Source organism: Tupaia chinensis, unplaced genomic scaffold (genome assembly GCF_000334495.1).
Source record: "Tupaia chinensis unplaced genomic scaffold, TupChi_1.0 Scaffold000671_1, whole genome shotgun sequence".
In the NCBI taxonomy this organism is placed as follows: Eukaryota; Metazoa; Chordata; class Mammalia; order Scandentia; family Tupaiidae; genus Tupaia; species Tupaia belangeri.
The window spans coordinates 299,739-314,184 of NW_006160193.1; the positions used below are offsets into that span (position 1 = coordinate 299,739).

Here is a 14,446-nt window from a genome sequence, read left to right on the forward strand (position 1 = left end):
AGAGAATGTGAGAAAGCATCCCCCAAGGGGGAGGCCCTTGCTACAGTCCTTTCTCTCTCCCGCTCTCTTCTCTGGATTTTGGACATGTGCATATTTGTGTGTACTTGGTGTGTTTAGGACTCAAACTGCATTTTGGGCTGTGTGAGATACAGCATCCTTAATCACAGTGCTACCTGGCTGACCCTGGTATTTATATCTTACTCTAATCTGGAAAGAATCTTTCTTTCTCTCTCTTTTTTTTTTTTTTTTTAAGATTTTTGCTGTGGGGCATGTTCATCCTCTGGAAAGAGGCAGATAAGAGGGAAAGTGAGAAATCACCCCCCACACACACATACACACACAGGGAGATAGGCACACCATAATCCCTTCTTCTCCATTCTCTCAGGATTTCGGGTGCACGCACATGTGTCAGGCGCTAGGTCTGAGACTTGAACCATGGTTGGCTGTGTGGGGGGAGTTCAGCACCTTAACTACTATGCCACCTGCTGGCCCCAGAATTAAAACTTTCAAGAATACTTTAGCCATGTCTTAAAAATGAACAGGATGTTTATTTGGATTATAGGTAGGTGAGAGCACTCGCCCTGTGGCCAAAAATAAAAAGCAAAAGCAATGAACAACACAAAGAATACAATTATGCTTAAATATGTGGTAAATGTGCTTTTCTGCATCTAAATATTTAAGGTATTTCACACTTAAAATTTTAAGAGAATAGATCTGTTTAAATATTCTTAACACACACACACACACACACCCCACTGGCTCTGTGGTCTAGTGGTTGAGAGAGCTGGATCCCACATGGCTGGCTGTGTGGTTTGAAGCCTGGCCCTAACAGCTTGGAAAACACACTGGACACTGCATGCATGCCCAAAGTGCCCAAAGTCTACCAGATGGAGAAGTCAAGAAGGGATTGTGCAATATTGTTTATTACCTTGATTGTGGTGATTGAAACAGAAATGTATAATACATATGTCTAAATGCACCAAATTGTGTACATTATTGATGTTCAGATTTTCTTAAATTGCTAAAGGGCACATGTGCTTACCAGAGAGACAGAGAATACGTCCCCCAGTGATGCATAGTCACACTGCAGTTCCTTTTTCCTTTCTTCCATCCTGTCATGGTTTGTATGCACTTGCGCCTAGCACGTGTTTCAAGTTGCCAGGCCAACCCTGTGGCTGTGTGGGATCTGGCTCCCAGTGCATAGCACTTCACTGTTGTGCTTTAGAGCTGGCTCGCTCTCTCTTTTTATTTTTGTATATAAATGATCTCTCAATAGAGTTGGGAAAAAACCATTCCTGCAAAAATAAAAAAGTAAGGGCCAGTAGATGACAGTGGTTAAGGCTCTGAGTCACGCATAGCTTACTCTGTGGTTGAGTCTTGTAACTGATAGCTTGAAAAACACAAGGCACGTGTGCATGCATCCCCAAAATCCTGAGGAGAAAATGGAGAAGGGATTGTGGCGTGGCCATCTCCTGTTGGAAGGTGAATTTTCAGTTTCCCTCCCTTTCTGTCTATCTCGTCTCTGGCAAGTGTATGTGCAAAAGTCTAAAAAAAAGTCTGGCAAAAGTCTAAAAAAAAGAGTAAATATAAGTAAGTAAATTTATGTGAAATCTATTAGCATGTGGTATAAGGGAAGGTTTCTCATGATTGGCAGTTTTTAGGGCCACATTGTTTTAAAGAATTATTTATTTAATTTTATTCATTCGTTTATTTTACTTTGACCAGACATACACACACACACACACACACACACACACACACACACACACAGGAATGGGGGGGAGTGAGAAAGCAAGCCAACAGGTCTGGAACTTGAAACAGAAATGTATAATACATATGTCTAAATGCACCAAATTGTGTACATTATTGATGTTCAGATTTTCTTAAATTGCTAAAGGGCACATGTGCTTACCAGAGAGACAGAGAATACGTCCCCCAGTGATGCATAGTCACACTGCAGTTCCTTTTTCCTTTCTTCCATCCTGTCATGGTTTGTATGCACTTGCGCCTAGCACGTGTTTCAAGTTGCCAGGCCAACCCTGTGGCTGTGTGGGATCTGGCTCCCAGTGCATAGCACTTCACTGTTGTGCTTTAGAGCTGGCTCGCTCTCTCTTTTTATTTTTGTATATAAATGATCTCTCAATAGAGTTGGGAAAAAACCATTCCTGCAAAAATAAAAAAGTAAGGGCCAGTAGATGACAGTGGTTAAGGCTCTGAGTCACGCATAGCTTACTCTGTGGTTGAGTCTTGTAACTGATAGCTTGAAAAACACAAGGCACGTGTGCATGCATCCCCAAAATCCTGAGGAGAAAATGGAGAAGGGATTGTGGCGTGGCCATCTCCTGTTGGAAGGTGAATTTTCAGTTTCCCTCCCTTTCTGTCTATCTCGTCTCTGGCAAGTGTATGTGCAAAAGTCTAAAAAAAAGTCTGGCAAAAGTCTAAAAAAAAGAGTAAATATAAGTAAGTAAATTTATGTGAAATCTATTAGCATGTGGTATAAGGGAAGGTTTCTCATGATTGGCAGTTTTTAGGGCCACATTGTTTTAAAGAATTATTTATTTAATTTTATTCATTCGTTTATTTTACTTTGACCAGACATACACACACACACACACACACACACACACACACAGGAATGGGGGGGAGTGAGAAAGCAAGCCACCAGGTCTGGAACTTAAACCATGGTCAGCCATGTGGGAATGTCCAGTGCTTTAACCACCATGCCACCTGCTGGTCCCTAGGGCCACATTTTTTATGACAGTTTTGCAGAACTGTATCAGTTAAACAAAAACATGTAATAACCAAGACAGTCTGAATTCAGTTACAATTAATGTGTATATTTTAGTCATAGATGGTGCATAAGTTTGAAAAATACAACATTTTAATTTAGTCTTCCAAAAATACTTGGTGCTAATGTGGAGGATTATTATAGCATAACTTCGTATAGCTGTGCGGTTTAGATTAATAAAATAGGAGGATGAACTCATAACTAAGAGATAAATCTGATTCATATTAATTTAGTAAATGTTACTATGGAATCTGTGTTCAAATTGAGATAGTGTATGACTAACACAGAAAATGCAGATTAGGTGAATATAGCCCAGTGGCTAGTGAGCAGTATGGACTTTGTGATGTGTAGAATGTGATTTACCTCCATAGCGTTCTTAGATTTGGCAAGTTATTGAAGCAGATTGTTATAGTTTCAGGTAGAAAATTATTCAACTTGTTAATATCTTAACCATTTTTCTTTGTTATTTTTAATACTTTTAAAATTTAATTTTAATAATCACTACATCTTTACAGTGTATAAGATACTTTTTTCCAGCATGAACGCAGAGCATATCAGCAATTGTTTATTTTCAGTCTTTGTTCACTTTTAAGTTACGATTTAGAAGAGAATAGAAAACAAGATTTTTAAAAATTATTTTACGAATAAAGATTACTTTCTTAAGCATTAAAGCATGCTCTGCCTTTTAACCAGTAGTGTTAAAATTCTGTTCATTATATAGAACTGGAAATTCTCTTAAAAGTAAAAGAGCCTTTTACTAGCATCATTATTGAAGTATAAAATCGCTTAAAGTCAGTGACAAGCTCAGTGTGGATATGGTTTTTAACCCTCACATTGTGTTTGTGTAGATTAAGCTATTTGCCTCACTATGAAGTTTATTCATTCTGAGTCAGTTGCTAAGTTCCATTAGGGAATCTCTTGTATTGGTCAAATATTTTGTAGTATGTTTTATCAGTATGTTAGAAAGAAGTGTTAATAGATTTTGACTTGTACACTTAAAACTTCTTAGGTGTTTACATTCAGGATTGCATTTTCTTTCTCAGTATAATTTATCTGGATTTTTATGTTTTATTTGGTAGTTACAAAGTTAAAATTCCTGGGTCAGGAGGAGAAATAAATGTATTTATTTTTGCCATTTGCTTTGGTTGCTTTTTGTTGTAAGACAAAATGGTTTTTGAAAGTAAAATTTGGAGGTTATGTTTAGATATTTATTTTAATACAGTATATTTTTCTGTCATGCTGACTTGCTTCAAAGTGTGGGGCTTTTCTTATTTTGGCAGTAATTTTATCCACTTATATTTGTAGTCCAGTTACAACGCAGGGATCACAACAAACACAACCGCCACAGAAGCACTATGGCATTACTTCTCCTATCAGCTTAGCAGCCCCCAAGGAGACTGACTGCATACTTACACAGAAACTAATTGAGACTCTGAAGCCCTTTGGGGTTTTTGAAGAGGAAGAGGAACTGCAGCGCAGGTATGTAGATAATGTGTGTGTTTAAATTTCTTCTTCTTCTTCTTTTTTTAAAGGTTTTGGCCAAAGGATGCATGCACTCACCAGAGAGAGACAGTGAAAGGGAAAGTGAGAAATCACCCCCTAGGGGGGATGACCATATAGCAGCCCCTTCTCTGTTCTCCTCCTTGGATTTTGGGCATGTCTGCACAGGTACCTGGTATGATTTTTCAAACCGCTAGGTTCCAGGACTTGAACCATGGTCAGCCACATGGGAGTCCCTTGTCTTAACCACTACACCACCTACTGGCCTCTATAATCCTTTTTTGAAATTCACCAGAGGGTGTGTGTACTCTTAAGTGAGAGACAAAGAGGGAAAGTGACAAAGCACCCCCCTGGGGATGTTCATGCCATCCTTGATCCTTTCTCCTCCTCTCCCTCCTTTGGGATTTCTGGGCACATGTGCTCTGCATGTTTTTCAGGCTGCATGGTCTGGTTGGCCATGTGGCCAACAATCAGGCCACTGTCTGGTCCCATATTCTTTTTTAAAGTTGAAATAAACTAAGTTTGAGGGATTTTCTAGTTGCTTACAAGGTAAGGGTTATTTGAAATTTACATGTCTCCTTCAGGCAAAAATGGTAATTAGCTCATTATGAAACTTTTTCTATATAGAATTCCATTCTTTTAATTTTGAGTATTGACGATTTTGGTTATGGTGCAAAATTGTCAGGAGAAAGGGGAATGATTGCTTTACCCAGTTTAACAGTATCTGTAGTTAGCTAACTACTATGGACTTTATTTCTGATCATTTAAAAACTTAAAATTTAGGACGACACAGATTAAAAACTTCATTTAATCAATCATGACCTGGAATAACAAATAACTTGATTGGTAATTGCTTTATCAACAGGATTTTAATTTTGGGAAAATTAAATAACCTGGTAAAAGAGTGGATACGAGAAATCAGTGAAAGCAAGGTAAGATGACCATTTTGAATGTGAAATAATTAGCCATATCCAGCTACCTGAACATAGTGATTGTCTTCTGTAATCTGTTCTGATTGGATTGATTTAATGACATAAATGTGGAATCTGTTTTAGACTATCGGTAACAGTTTATATTTTGGTTCTAGTTACTTTAGAAGAAAGAAAAGCCAGGGACCAGCTTTGGCGTAATGGCTATGTCGCTAGACTCCCATGTAGTCGACCACGGTTTGAGTCCTGGATCCAGTGGCTTAAACTCATGCCAGGCATGTGTGCGTGCATGCCAACATCCCAAGAGGAGAATGGAGGAGAAGGGATTGTGGTGTGGCCATCGCCCCGGGAGATGATCTCTCGCTTTCTGTCTCTCTGTCTCTTTCTGGAAATCGCACACACCCTGTTCCCCCCCACCACCAAAAAAAAAAAAAAAAAAGAAAGAAAGAAAAAAATTGAATTAAGTAGATTTTTTTTTTTTTTAAGTTTGCCATAGGCTGTGTGTGCTTGACAGAGAGGGAATGAAAGAAAACACCCCACCGGCTCTTCCTCCTTTCAGGACTCTGGGCAGTCATGTACATGTACCCCACATAATTTTTTTTCTTTTTTGGAGAGGTTTTTCGCTATAGGGTGCGTGCGCTTGCCAGACAGAGAGAGACACAGACAGAAAGCGAGAAATCACCCCCCAGGGGGGATGGTCACGCCGCAATCCCTTCTCCTCCATTCTCCTCTCTGGATCTTGGGCATGCACGCACACGCGCCTGGTGTGAGTTTTAAGCCACCGGGTCCGGGACGCGAACCGCTGTCGACTGCGTGGGAGTCCAGCGACATAGCCATTACGCTGACTGCTGGTTCCCATCCACATAATTTTTAATCTGCTGGTTGGCCATGTGGGATCCAGCTACCTTAACCAGTTGGCCATGGGCTGGCCTTGAATTAAGCAGGGTTTTTTTTTTTTTTAACAATTGTTTTATTTATTTATTTATTTATTTATTTATTTTGTTTTAAGTTGGCCAGAGAAAGAATGAGAGAGAGAGAGAGAGAGAGAGAGAGAGAGAATGAGAAAGCAAGCCTCCAGGTCTAGGACTTGAACCATGGTCGGTAATGTGGGAGTTCAGTGCCCTTAACCACCAAGCCACCTGCTGGCCCTGAGTTAAGCAGTTTTTATAAGATGAAACTTAGTTATTGGTAAACTATTTTATGCTCTTCATATAAATAATAAATGCTTTCCTGAAAAGGTGCTTTAAAAATGTTTGATGTATTTGAGAATATCGTTGCTTTTTTCAGAAATCTTGTAACAATAAGCTTTTAAAAAGTTCTCATGTATTAAACGTGTACATTGAATATCTCTGCTTATTTAGTTTTTGGTAATGATAATAATCTCTGCTTTCCTTAGTACTTTATTATGAATACTCATACACGCAACTCATGAATTTTATCTGGGTTTCTCCTAAAGGAAATGTATTGTTAAAATTGTGTGTGGAGTTCATTTGACTTAGTGAAAAAAACCCATAAATAGTAATTTTTTCAGGGTAACACAAAATGCACATTTAACCTTAATATAATTGAGAACTTGATGAGAAGAGAACCAAGGGTAGAAGAAAAATCTTACTGGGCAGTGAAAGTTCTTCTAACTTTCCAACTTAGAAGAAAAGTTAATGTTTTTTGGTTTTAGTCAAATTTGTAATTTTTTTGTAAAACAGTGTAAACATAGGAGTCTTCAAAAAGTTCATAGAAAATGCATGTCATGGAAAAACTATGCATGGATTTCAAAATTTTTGGCTTCAAAACTCATGTATTAGATTTATTTTTAATTAACTTTTTTTTTTTGAGAGGTTTTCACCATAGGGCGCGTGCGCTTGCCAGACAGACAGAGAGAGACATAGAGACAGAAAGCGAGAAATCACCCCCCAGAGGGGATGGTCACGCCGCAATCCCTTCTCCTCCATTTTCCTCTCAGGATCTTGGGCACGCATGCACACGTGCCCGGAGTGAGTTTTAAGCCACCAGGTCCGGTACGCGAACTGCGGTGGACTACGTGGGAGTCCAGTGACATAGCCATTACGCTAACTGCTGGTTCCCTTTTTAATTAACTTTTTGAAGTCCCCCTTTATTTAAAACAACCAGGTAAAACTTGAGCAACTAGAGTATCTTAAATCGTGGAATTTTAAATTTGTTTTTGTATTTTTATTACCAGAGAATGTATGCACTTGCCAGGGAGAGAAAAAGAAGAAAGCCATCCCTGTGGGGTGTGGTTGTGCCACAAGCCCCTTTTCTCCCTTTCTCTGTGCTGTCAGGATTTTAGACTTGCACACATGGACACATGCCTGGCATGTCTTCAAGCCTCCAGGGTTGGGATTTGAACTGTGATGGTCCATATGGATCTGGCTCCCAATGCACAATACCTAACTACTGTGGTCAGCCCTAAATTGTGTATTTTGAATACTGTATTTGTTTTGTTTGCTTGTTATTGTTATTTTAAAGTATCGATACAGGGCACATGTACTCCATGATGGGTGGGGTGGGAGAGAGAGGGAAAGTGAGATATCATCCCCTAGCAGGGAGGGTATTGCTATACCACAGTCTCTTCTATACAGAAGAGACTGCTCCCCTGAAATTTTGGGCATGTATACACATGTGCCTGGCTTGAGTTTTAAGCCACTGGGTTCGGGACTCAAACCACGTATTTGGCCAAATGGGATCTAGCTGTCTTAACCAAGGCACCATTTGGCTGTCCCTGTACTACATTTCTTACTACTAGAATTTCTGATAAATAGTTTGAGTTGAGCAAAAGATGTCTGAAGTAGTGAAGTGATTAATTGATTGATTGATTGCCATAGGGCATGTTTACTTTCCAAAGAGAGAGAGAGACAGTGAGAAATTACTCTTCAGGGCTGATGGCCATGCCTTAATCCCTTTTCCTTCATTCTCCTCCTGGGATTTTGGGCATGCCTGCAAAATGCATTGATTTGATTTTCAAGCCACCAGGTCTTGAACATACACCATGGACAGCCATGTGGGAATCCAGCATCTTAATCACCACACCACCTGCTGGCCCCAAAATGTATTTTTTTTAATCATTCACCACCTGCTGGCCCCAAAATGTATTTTTTTAATCTTTTATTCATTCATTCATTTATTCTTTAATTTGACCAGAGAAAGACACAGAAAGGGAAGTAAAGTGAGAAAGCAGGCCACCAGGTCCGGGACTTGGACTATGGTTTCCAATGTGGGAGTGTCGAGCACCTTAACCACCATGCCACCTGTTGATCCCAGTATTTTTAAACCATGTATTGAGCCAAGTGTTAACCTTGTGTAGAAATCATAGCTTTGATTTAAGCCCTTTTTAAAGACAACTTAGTTTAAAGCCCTAATCAAGTGGATACGGCCAGACTTTGTTTCCTTAATGTGAAAGCATAGTTCTGTCTCATCCACACTTTTGTTTCAGGTGCATGATTGCCTGGTACATTTCTTAAGCCAATCATTTTTTATACAGTTCTTCCTGCTGGTTTTCCTGAGAGGAAAAATTGCTTGCATCAGCACATTAATGCACATTCCTATCCAGATTTGTCTGTGTACTTTTCTTCATAGCCGGACTCTGTAGTTGCAGGTAGTCATAAAATGGGACTAAAGAGGAGAGGCTTCGTAAGTTTGGTCTTTTGTGGCTTTTGCAGGGAGATTTTTTTTCCAAGTAGTTTTTTTTTTTTTTAAAGAATTATTTAACTTTATTTATTCATTTATTTTATTTTGACCAGAGAGATACACAGAGAAAGAGAAGGGAAGTGAGAAAGCAAGCCACCAGGTCCAGGACTCAAAATGTGGTCGGCCATGTGGGAATGTCCATCGCCTTAACCACTATGCCACCTGCTGGTCCCTTTCCCAAGTAGTTTTAAGATTTAAACTGAAAAAAAAATTTTTTTTTTTAAAGAGATTTTTGCTATAGAGTGTGTGTGTTCACTTTAGAGACAGAGAGACAGAAAGTGAGAAATTACCCCTGGGGAAATGGCCATACTGAAATCCCTCCTCCTCCATTTCCCTCTAGGGATCTCGGATATGCACAGACAGGTGCCCGACATGAGTTTTATGCCTCCGGGTCCAGGACTCAAACCGCAGTCGACTATGTGGGAATCCTGTGACAAAATCATTATCACCATCTGCTGGTCCCAGCAATTGAATGTTTTTTAATGACCTGAATAAGAAAGCTTAATTTCTGAGTTACAACGATCATAATAGGTAAAAAGATTAATGTCTAAAAGAATAGCAATGCAGTAATCACTTGGCACATGTAGTTATTTAATATTTAACTAGACATTCATATCCTTAGCCATATTTCAAGTGCTAGTAGGTGAGAGTAATCTCAAAAGTGAGAGTAATCAATAAGAACTGGCGTTTTATAGGACTATCCTTTGTACAGTTTGTTTACATCCTTGCAGAGTTCTTTTGGAGGGTGCTTGTCCAAAAGATTTCTCTGTCTTACTAGAGAAAATTACAGATATGTTTTCTAAGGTAGTTTCTCCATAAGTTCCTGTGTAGGTCTGTTTCAGCTTGTATTTTGCTGACTTATTTTAAATAATCAGGTTCACGTTTCAAATGAGATTTTAAAATGTAAATACCTTTATAATATCTAAATATAGGAAGACAAAGGCTTTGCTTGCTTAAAAAGTGTATCATTACATATATGTTTTATTTTCTGTAGTGAAGGTTTAGCCTGCCTTTAAAGGCAAAGAAGTCTCTGAATTTTTAGAACTTGTTTTTAGGGTTTTGGTGGGGGTATTAGATAACATTTCTTTTATGACATTTGTGTTTTTCTTGGGCAGTGGGGTGGTATGGTCTCATGTATATCCTGGAACTCAATAGAGACTTTATTATACTAAGTATTTAGAAACAAAAGAAATATTGATCTAGCACTCATTAGAATTGTTTTTTGTCTGTATAGACATCACATCATTTTATTTATGTCCAAGGCCATTTAGTGCCCACCGTAGTGTTTATAGTTGTGCCAGGACCAGAAGGGTACATTTTGAATGCTTTGCTATTTCCCTCTTCCTGATGGTTCTGCTTTTCCTAAGTACGAAACCTTCAGTGAGGTTAGTTACTCTTAAAAATCGCCTCACCAAAGCATTTTGGAAATCTCGACTTTCAAGTCACTTTTGGATATTAAACGTTTTGCCTAACATGCAGTGGGATATGATCATTGAATATAATCTTTTCAACTAAATAATCAGAATATCTGTTTCACTACCTGCGTGATTTATTCTCTGTAGCATCTTTAGTATGAATAAAATCTCTGATTCTAATGTTAATTAGAATGCTTTCTTCTATCACAGTTGTCTTCATAGTAGTTTTCAGAAATGTGGAACAACTCTAAAATAGTGTGGGTCATCAGAAAATAACATTATATTGAAAGTTGAAAATTACATAATCAAATTAGATTGATTTATTGGGTCATTGGAAAAGTCATGACAAATTTTTGCATAGAGAAACAGAAAAATATGCCATGACTTCCAAAGTATGTTTAGAAGTCCACCAAAGTATAAAGGGCTGATTTCTTTTTAAAAATGTTTGCGGAACTTTTAGAATTTGAATCTCTCTAAATTTGCATTTTCATTATACTTTGGTTTCTAGTTTTGTTTTTAAAATATGGTATCATTTGAAATGGTTTCCTCTGTGCTCCACTGACAGAATAACCACTTTTTGTTTTTTTTTTTTTAACAGAATCTTCCACAATCTGTAATTGAAAATGTTGGAGGAAAAATTTTTACATTTGGATCTTATAGATTAGGAGTACACACAAAAGGTAAATATGTTTTACGTATCTTGAGAATTACAAGATTTTCCTCTCAGTTAATTGTGTGTGTGTCACACAGCTTATTAGGTTTTTATGGAAGAGAAGATACTTCAGAGAGTCTGAATGTATTAAAAAGACATTAGTAATGTTTTCTTCTATCTCTATAATGTCTAACGCAGTACTAAAATGAGGTAAAATTAGAAACTCAGGGACCAGCACATGGTGTAATGGTTACGTTGCCGGACTCCCATGTAGTCAGTCATGGTTTGAGTCTTGGATCCAGTGGCTTAAAACTCACACCGGTCACGTGCGTGTGCATGTGTGTCCAAAATCCCTAGAGGAGAGTGGAGGACAAGGGATTGTGGTGTGGCCATCCCCCCTGGGGGGTGATTTCTCACTTTCTGTCTCTCCAGTGAGTGTACACACCCTATAGCAGAAAAAAATCTCTCTCAAAAAAAAAATTAATTTAGTGTCTTAGTGGAAGCACATTTTATATGTTTAATAGCCACATGTGGGTATTGGCTATTGCACTGGAGAGTGCAGATAAAAAATATTTTCCCCCTTGGAGAGTTCTTGACCAGCAGTACTCTCCATGTACCATTCTCTCCTACCTGAAAGCTATCACTCTAGAAACCAGAACAAAAGTGCTGTAAAGCCTTTAGGGAAAGCTTGTGGGGTTTCTTTTTCTCATACCTTTGTTATAGACAAATTGTAAAATAGAACTAACCAGAAAACAAAAAGTATATATCTACATTCATTGAAAATCACTATGAATATTTTCTTATTTACACTTTTAGCTTTTTCTTCTCTGCAAATGAACATGTAATAAAAATGTTACCATGACAGAGAACATTAATTGAACTCTTTGGTGGGGGCATTGAACTAAAACTTGTGGTCTTTATTATCTTATTTATTCCTCATAGTACTTCCATTTTCACATAACAGATAGGATTAAGTCATAGGCTTTAACAAAGCTTGAGTAGGGTCTCCCATACATCTACTTTGCAGAACAAGTGGAACTCAGGCAGCCTGTGACTACTCTTTAACCATTAACTACTGACCTTTTAGTTTTGGAAGTATCTGCTAGTAGTATTCTCTGTGTTCTGATCACTTTTCCTTTCTCTCTCTCCTGTCACTCTGTCCCTGTTGTAGTACTTTTGCTTTTGATGTTTGATGTGTCTTCCGCACTATACACCCTTCTCTTCCTTCATGATATTCTAAATAAACAGCCTTCAGAGTAGTGCGTCTTTTAGGAAAATAACTGTTGATCTGATTCCCTGTTGATCTTCCCCTTTTATGATCCAAATTTTTTATTTTAATTCTCCTTTCTGTACACTCAGCATTGACCTTCTATTAAACACTAAATAAATGATCAATATCTTACCATGGTCTGCCTCTTTGGATTCTTGTCAGGGTTTGTCACTAAAGTTTATTCCATAGGTATCATTCAGGGTTCAGAACTAAATCTATACACCCTAGTCACATATGATGTTTTTTGTTTAACTTACGAACGTGGCCATGATAGATGAAATAAAGATCCTGGATGTATATGCTTGAATAAGTCCCTCTCTTCACTCTGAAAGTCCTATCTGAGCCACCTGTTTTGGAACTCTTGGTTAACGTGGGTCACTGGAAATAGAGGATGCTACAGGAAAAAGCATACTCTTTTGATTTGAACTACATTTTCTTTTACTGGTTGGTAATTTTCATTAAAGGGTGGTGCATTTTTTAGAGGATCACAAATATAATGTTAAATGGATTCTCAACATCAAGTACTGCCATGATAAGATGCAAAATAATTTTCTTGTAATATTAATTAGTGGTTGATGGGCTTAATTTTTTTTAGGTGCCGATATTGATGCGTTGTGTGTTGCACCAAGACATGTTGATCGAAGTGACTTTTTCACCTCATTCTATGATAAGTTGAAATTACAGGAAGAAGTAAAAGATTTAAGAGTGCGTAAATGTTCGGGGTGAAAGGGGAGGAGCTATAAAATCAGTTTAGTCCATCAAGTGAATTTTATGGTATAGCCATCATTTATTGAGCTCTTACAGTTTGTTCTAAGCACCTAACATGTATGCTTGCCTTTTGTTTACATTAAGCCTAAAATAATAAATCTGTAAACTTCACAGAAGAGGAAATAGAGGGAAACAAAAAATATTAAGTAATCTGGCCATGATCACACATCTGATGAGTGGCAGAAATCAAGGATTAGATCTTGATTTCTGATCTACTTTGTCTGATTGAAGAGCCCAGTGTCTTAAGAGCTAAAGAGAACTAATTTTATGTCACACATTATACTAAATTATGTTTAAACAATTTCAAGTATTACCTTGATTTAAAAGCATGAAGACTAGTAGATGCCTAATGTGTGTTTCAGAGGCATGAAGCTTGTTTATTTTTCTTATAGGCTGTTGAAGAGGCGTTTGTGCCCGTTATAAAACTCTGTTTTGATGGGATAGAGGTAAGGTATATCTCATATAGATGGTTTTGCTATGTGATGTCACTAATTTTGACCAACGGACGTTAAAAGCTTGATTTTATAGAAAGTTTTATAATTGGTGTATTGCTTGTGATCTTAATTTATAATTAAGGATTTTTAATGGTGTGAATGCCTATTCTTTGTAGAACATACTTTTTTTTTTTTTTTAGTACTAAGTTAATTTAGGGGCTAAGACAGAAACAATGAAACTACCATAAACCATGGTGGTTTTTTTTTGTTTGTTTGTTTGTTTGTTTTTGATAGTTTTCCCATATGCAACTTTTGTGAAGTTTCAGTCTCATTAAGGCAATATCACAATATATTTTTGCAAGTAGCACTTCACCTTGATCTCATTTAATTAATTAATTTCCCCCCCCCCTTTTTTGGGGAGAGGTTTTTGTAATAGGGGGCGTACGCTCACCAGAAAGACGAAGAGAGACAGAAAGCGAGAACTCACCCCCCCAGGGGGGATGGCCACGCCACAGTCCGTTTTCTTCCATTCACCTCTTGGGATCTTGGGCATGCACGCACACATGGCCTGGCGTGAGTTTAAGCCACCGGGTCTGGGACTCGAACCGTGGTCAACTACATGGGAGTCCAGCGACATAGCCATTATGCCAACTGCTGGTCCCGACCTCATTTAATTTAAATATTTCTTAAGAAGTTGGAGAAAAGTGTGAACCTAATAGTAAATGTGCTGAAATGTGTTCTGATTGGGGAGGATTTATAAACTCATATTCTTGAGCTGGTGTTTGTGTCTCCTAGGCTGCTTCCAGACTGCGTGGTGAGAGTAATGGGAACAAAGCTTATAGAGAAGCAGAACAGCCGTAGTTATTTATTTGTTCTGTGCATAATGGTCCTTGGGCATCACTGATAGAATAATGGAAAGTATAAAGTTTTACAAACTGGAAGTGTAATAATTGTTCTGCACCCCCCCCCGCCCCTCTATTTTATCTAC

The 14,446-nt window shown here is 38.0% G+C and overlaps 1 protein-coding gene across 5 annotated transcripts in view; it reads left to right on the forward strand.

The window, feature by feature from the left end:
• The window catches only part of PAPOLA (poly(A) polymerase alpha), a 74,492-nt gene that overhangs the window by 12,984 nt on the left and 47,062 nt on the right, over window positions 1–14,446 (forward strand). For all 5 annotated transcript variants that reach the window (XM_006159971.3, XM_027776379.1, XM_006159969.3 and 2 more), the window contains exons 2-6: window positions 4,094–4,267; window positions 5,154–5,220; window positions 10,933–11,014; window positions 12,852–12,961; window positions 13,417–13,470. In XM_006159971.3, the coding sequence (XP_006160033.1) occupies window positions 4,094–4,267; window positions 5,154–5,220; window positions 10,933–11,014; window positions 12,852–12,961; window positions 13,417–13,470 (487 nt within the window). The remainder of the gene's footprint in view (window positions 1–4,093; window positions 4,268–5,153; window positions 5,221–10,932; window positions 11,015–12,851; window positions 12,962–13,416; window positions 13,471–14,446) is intronic.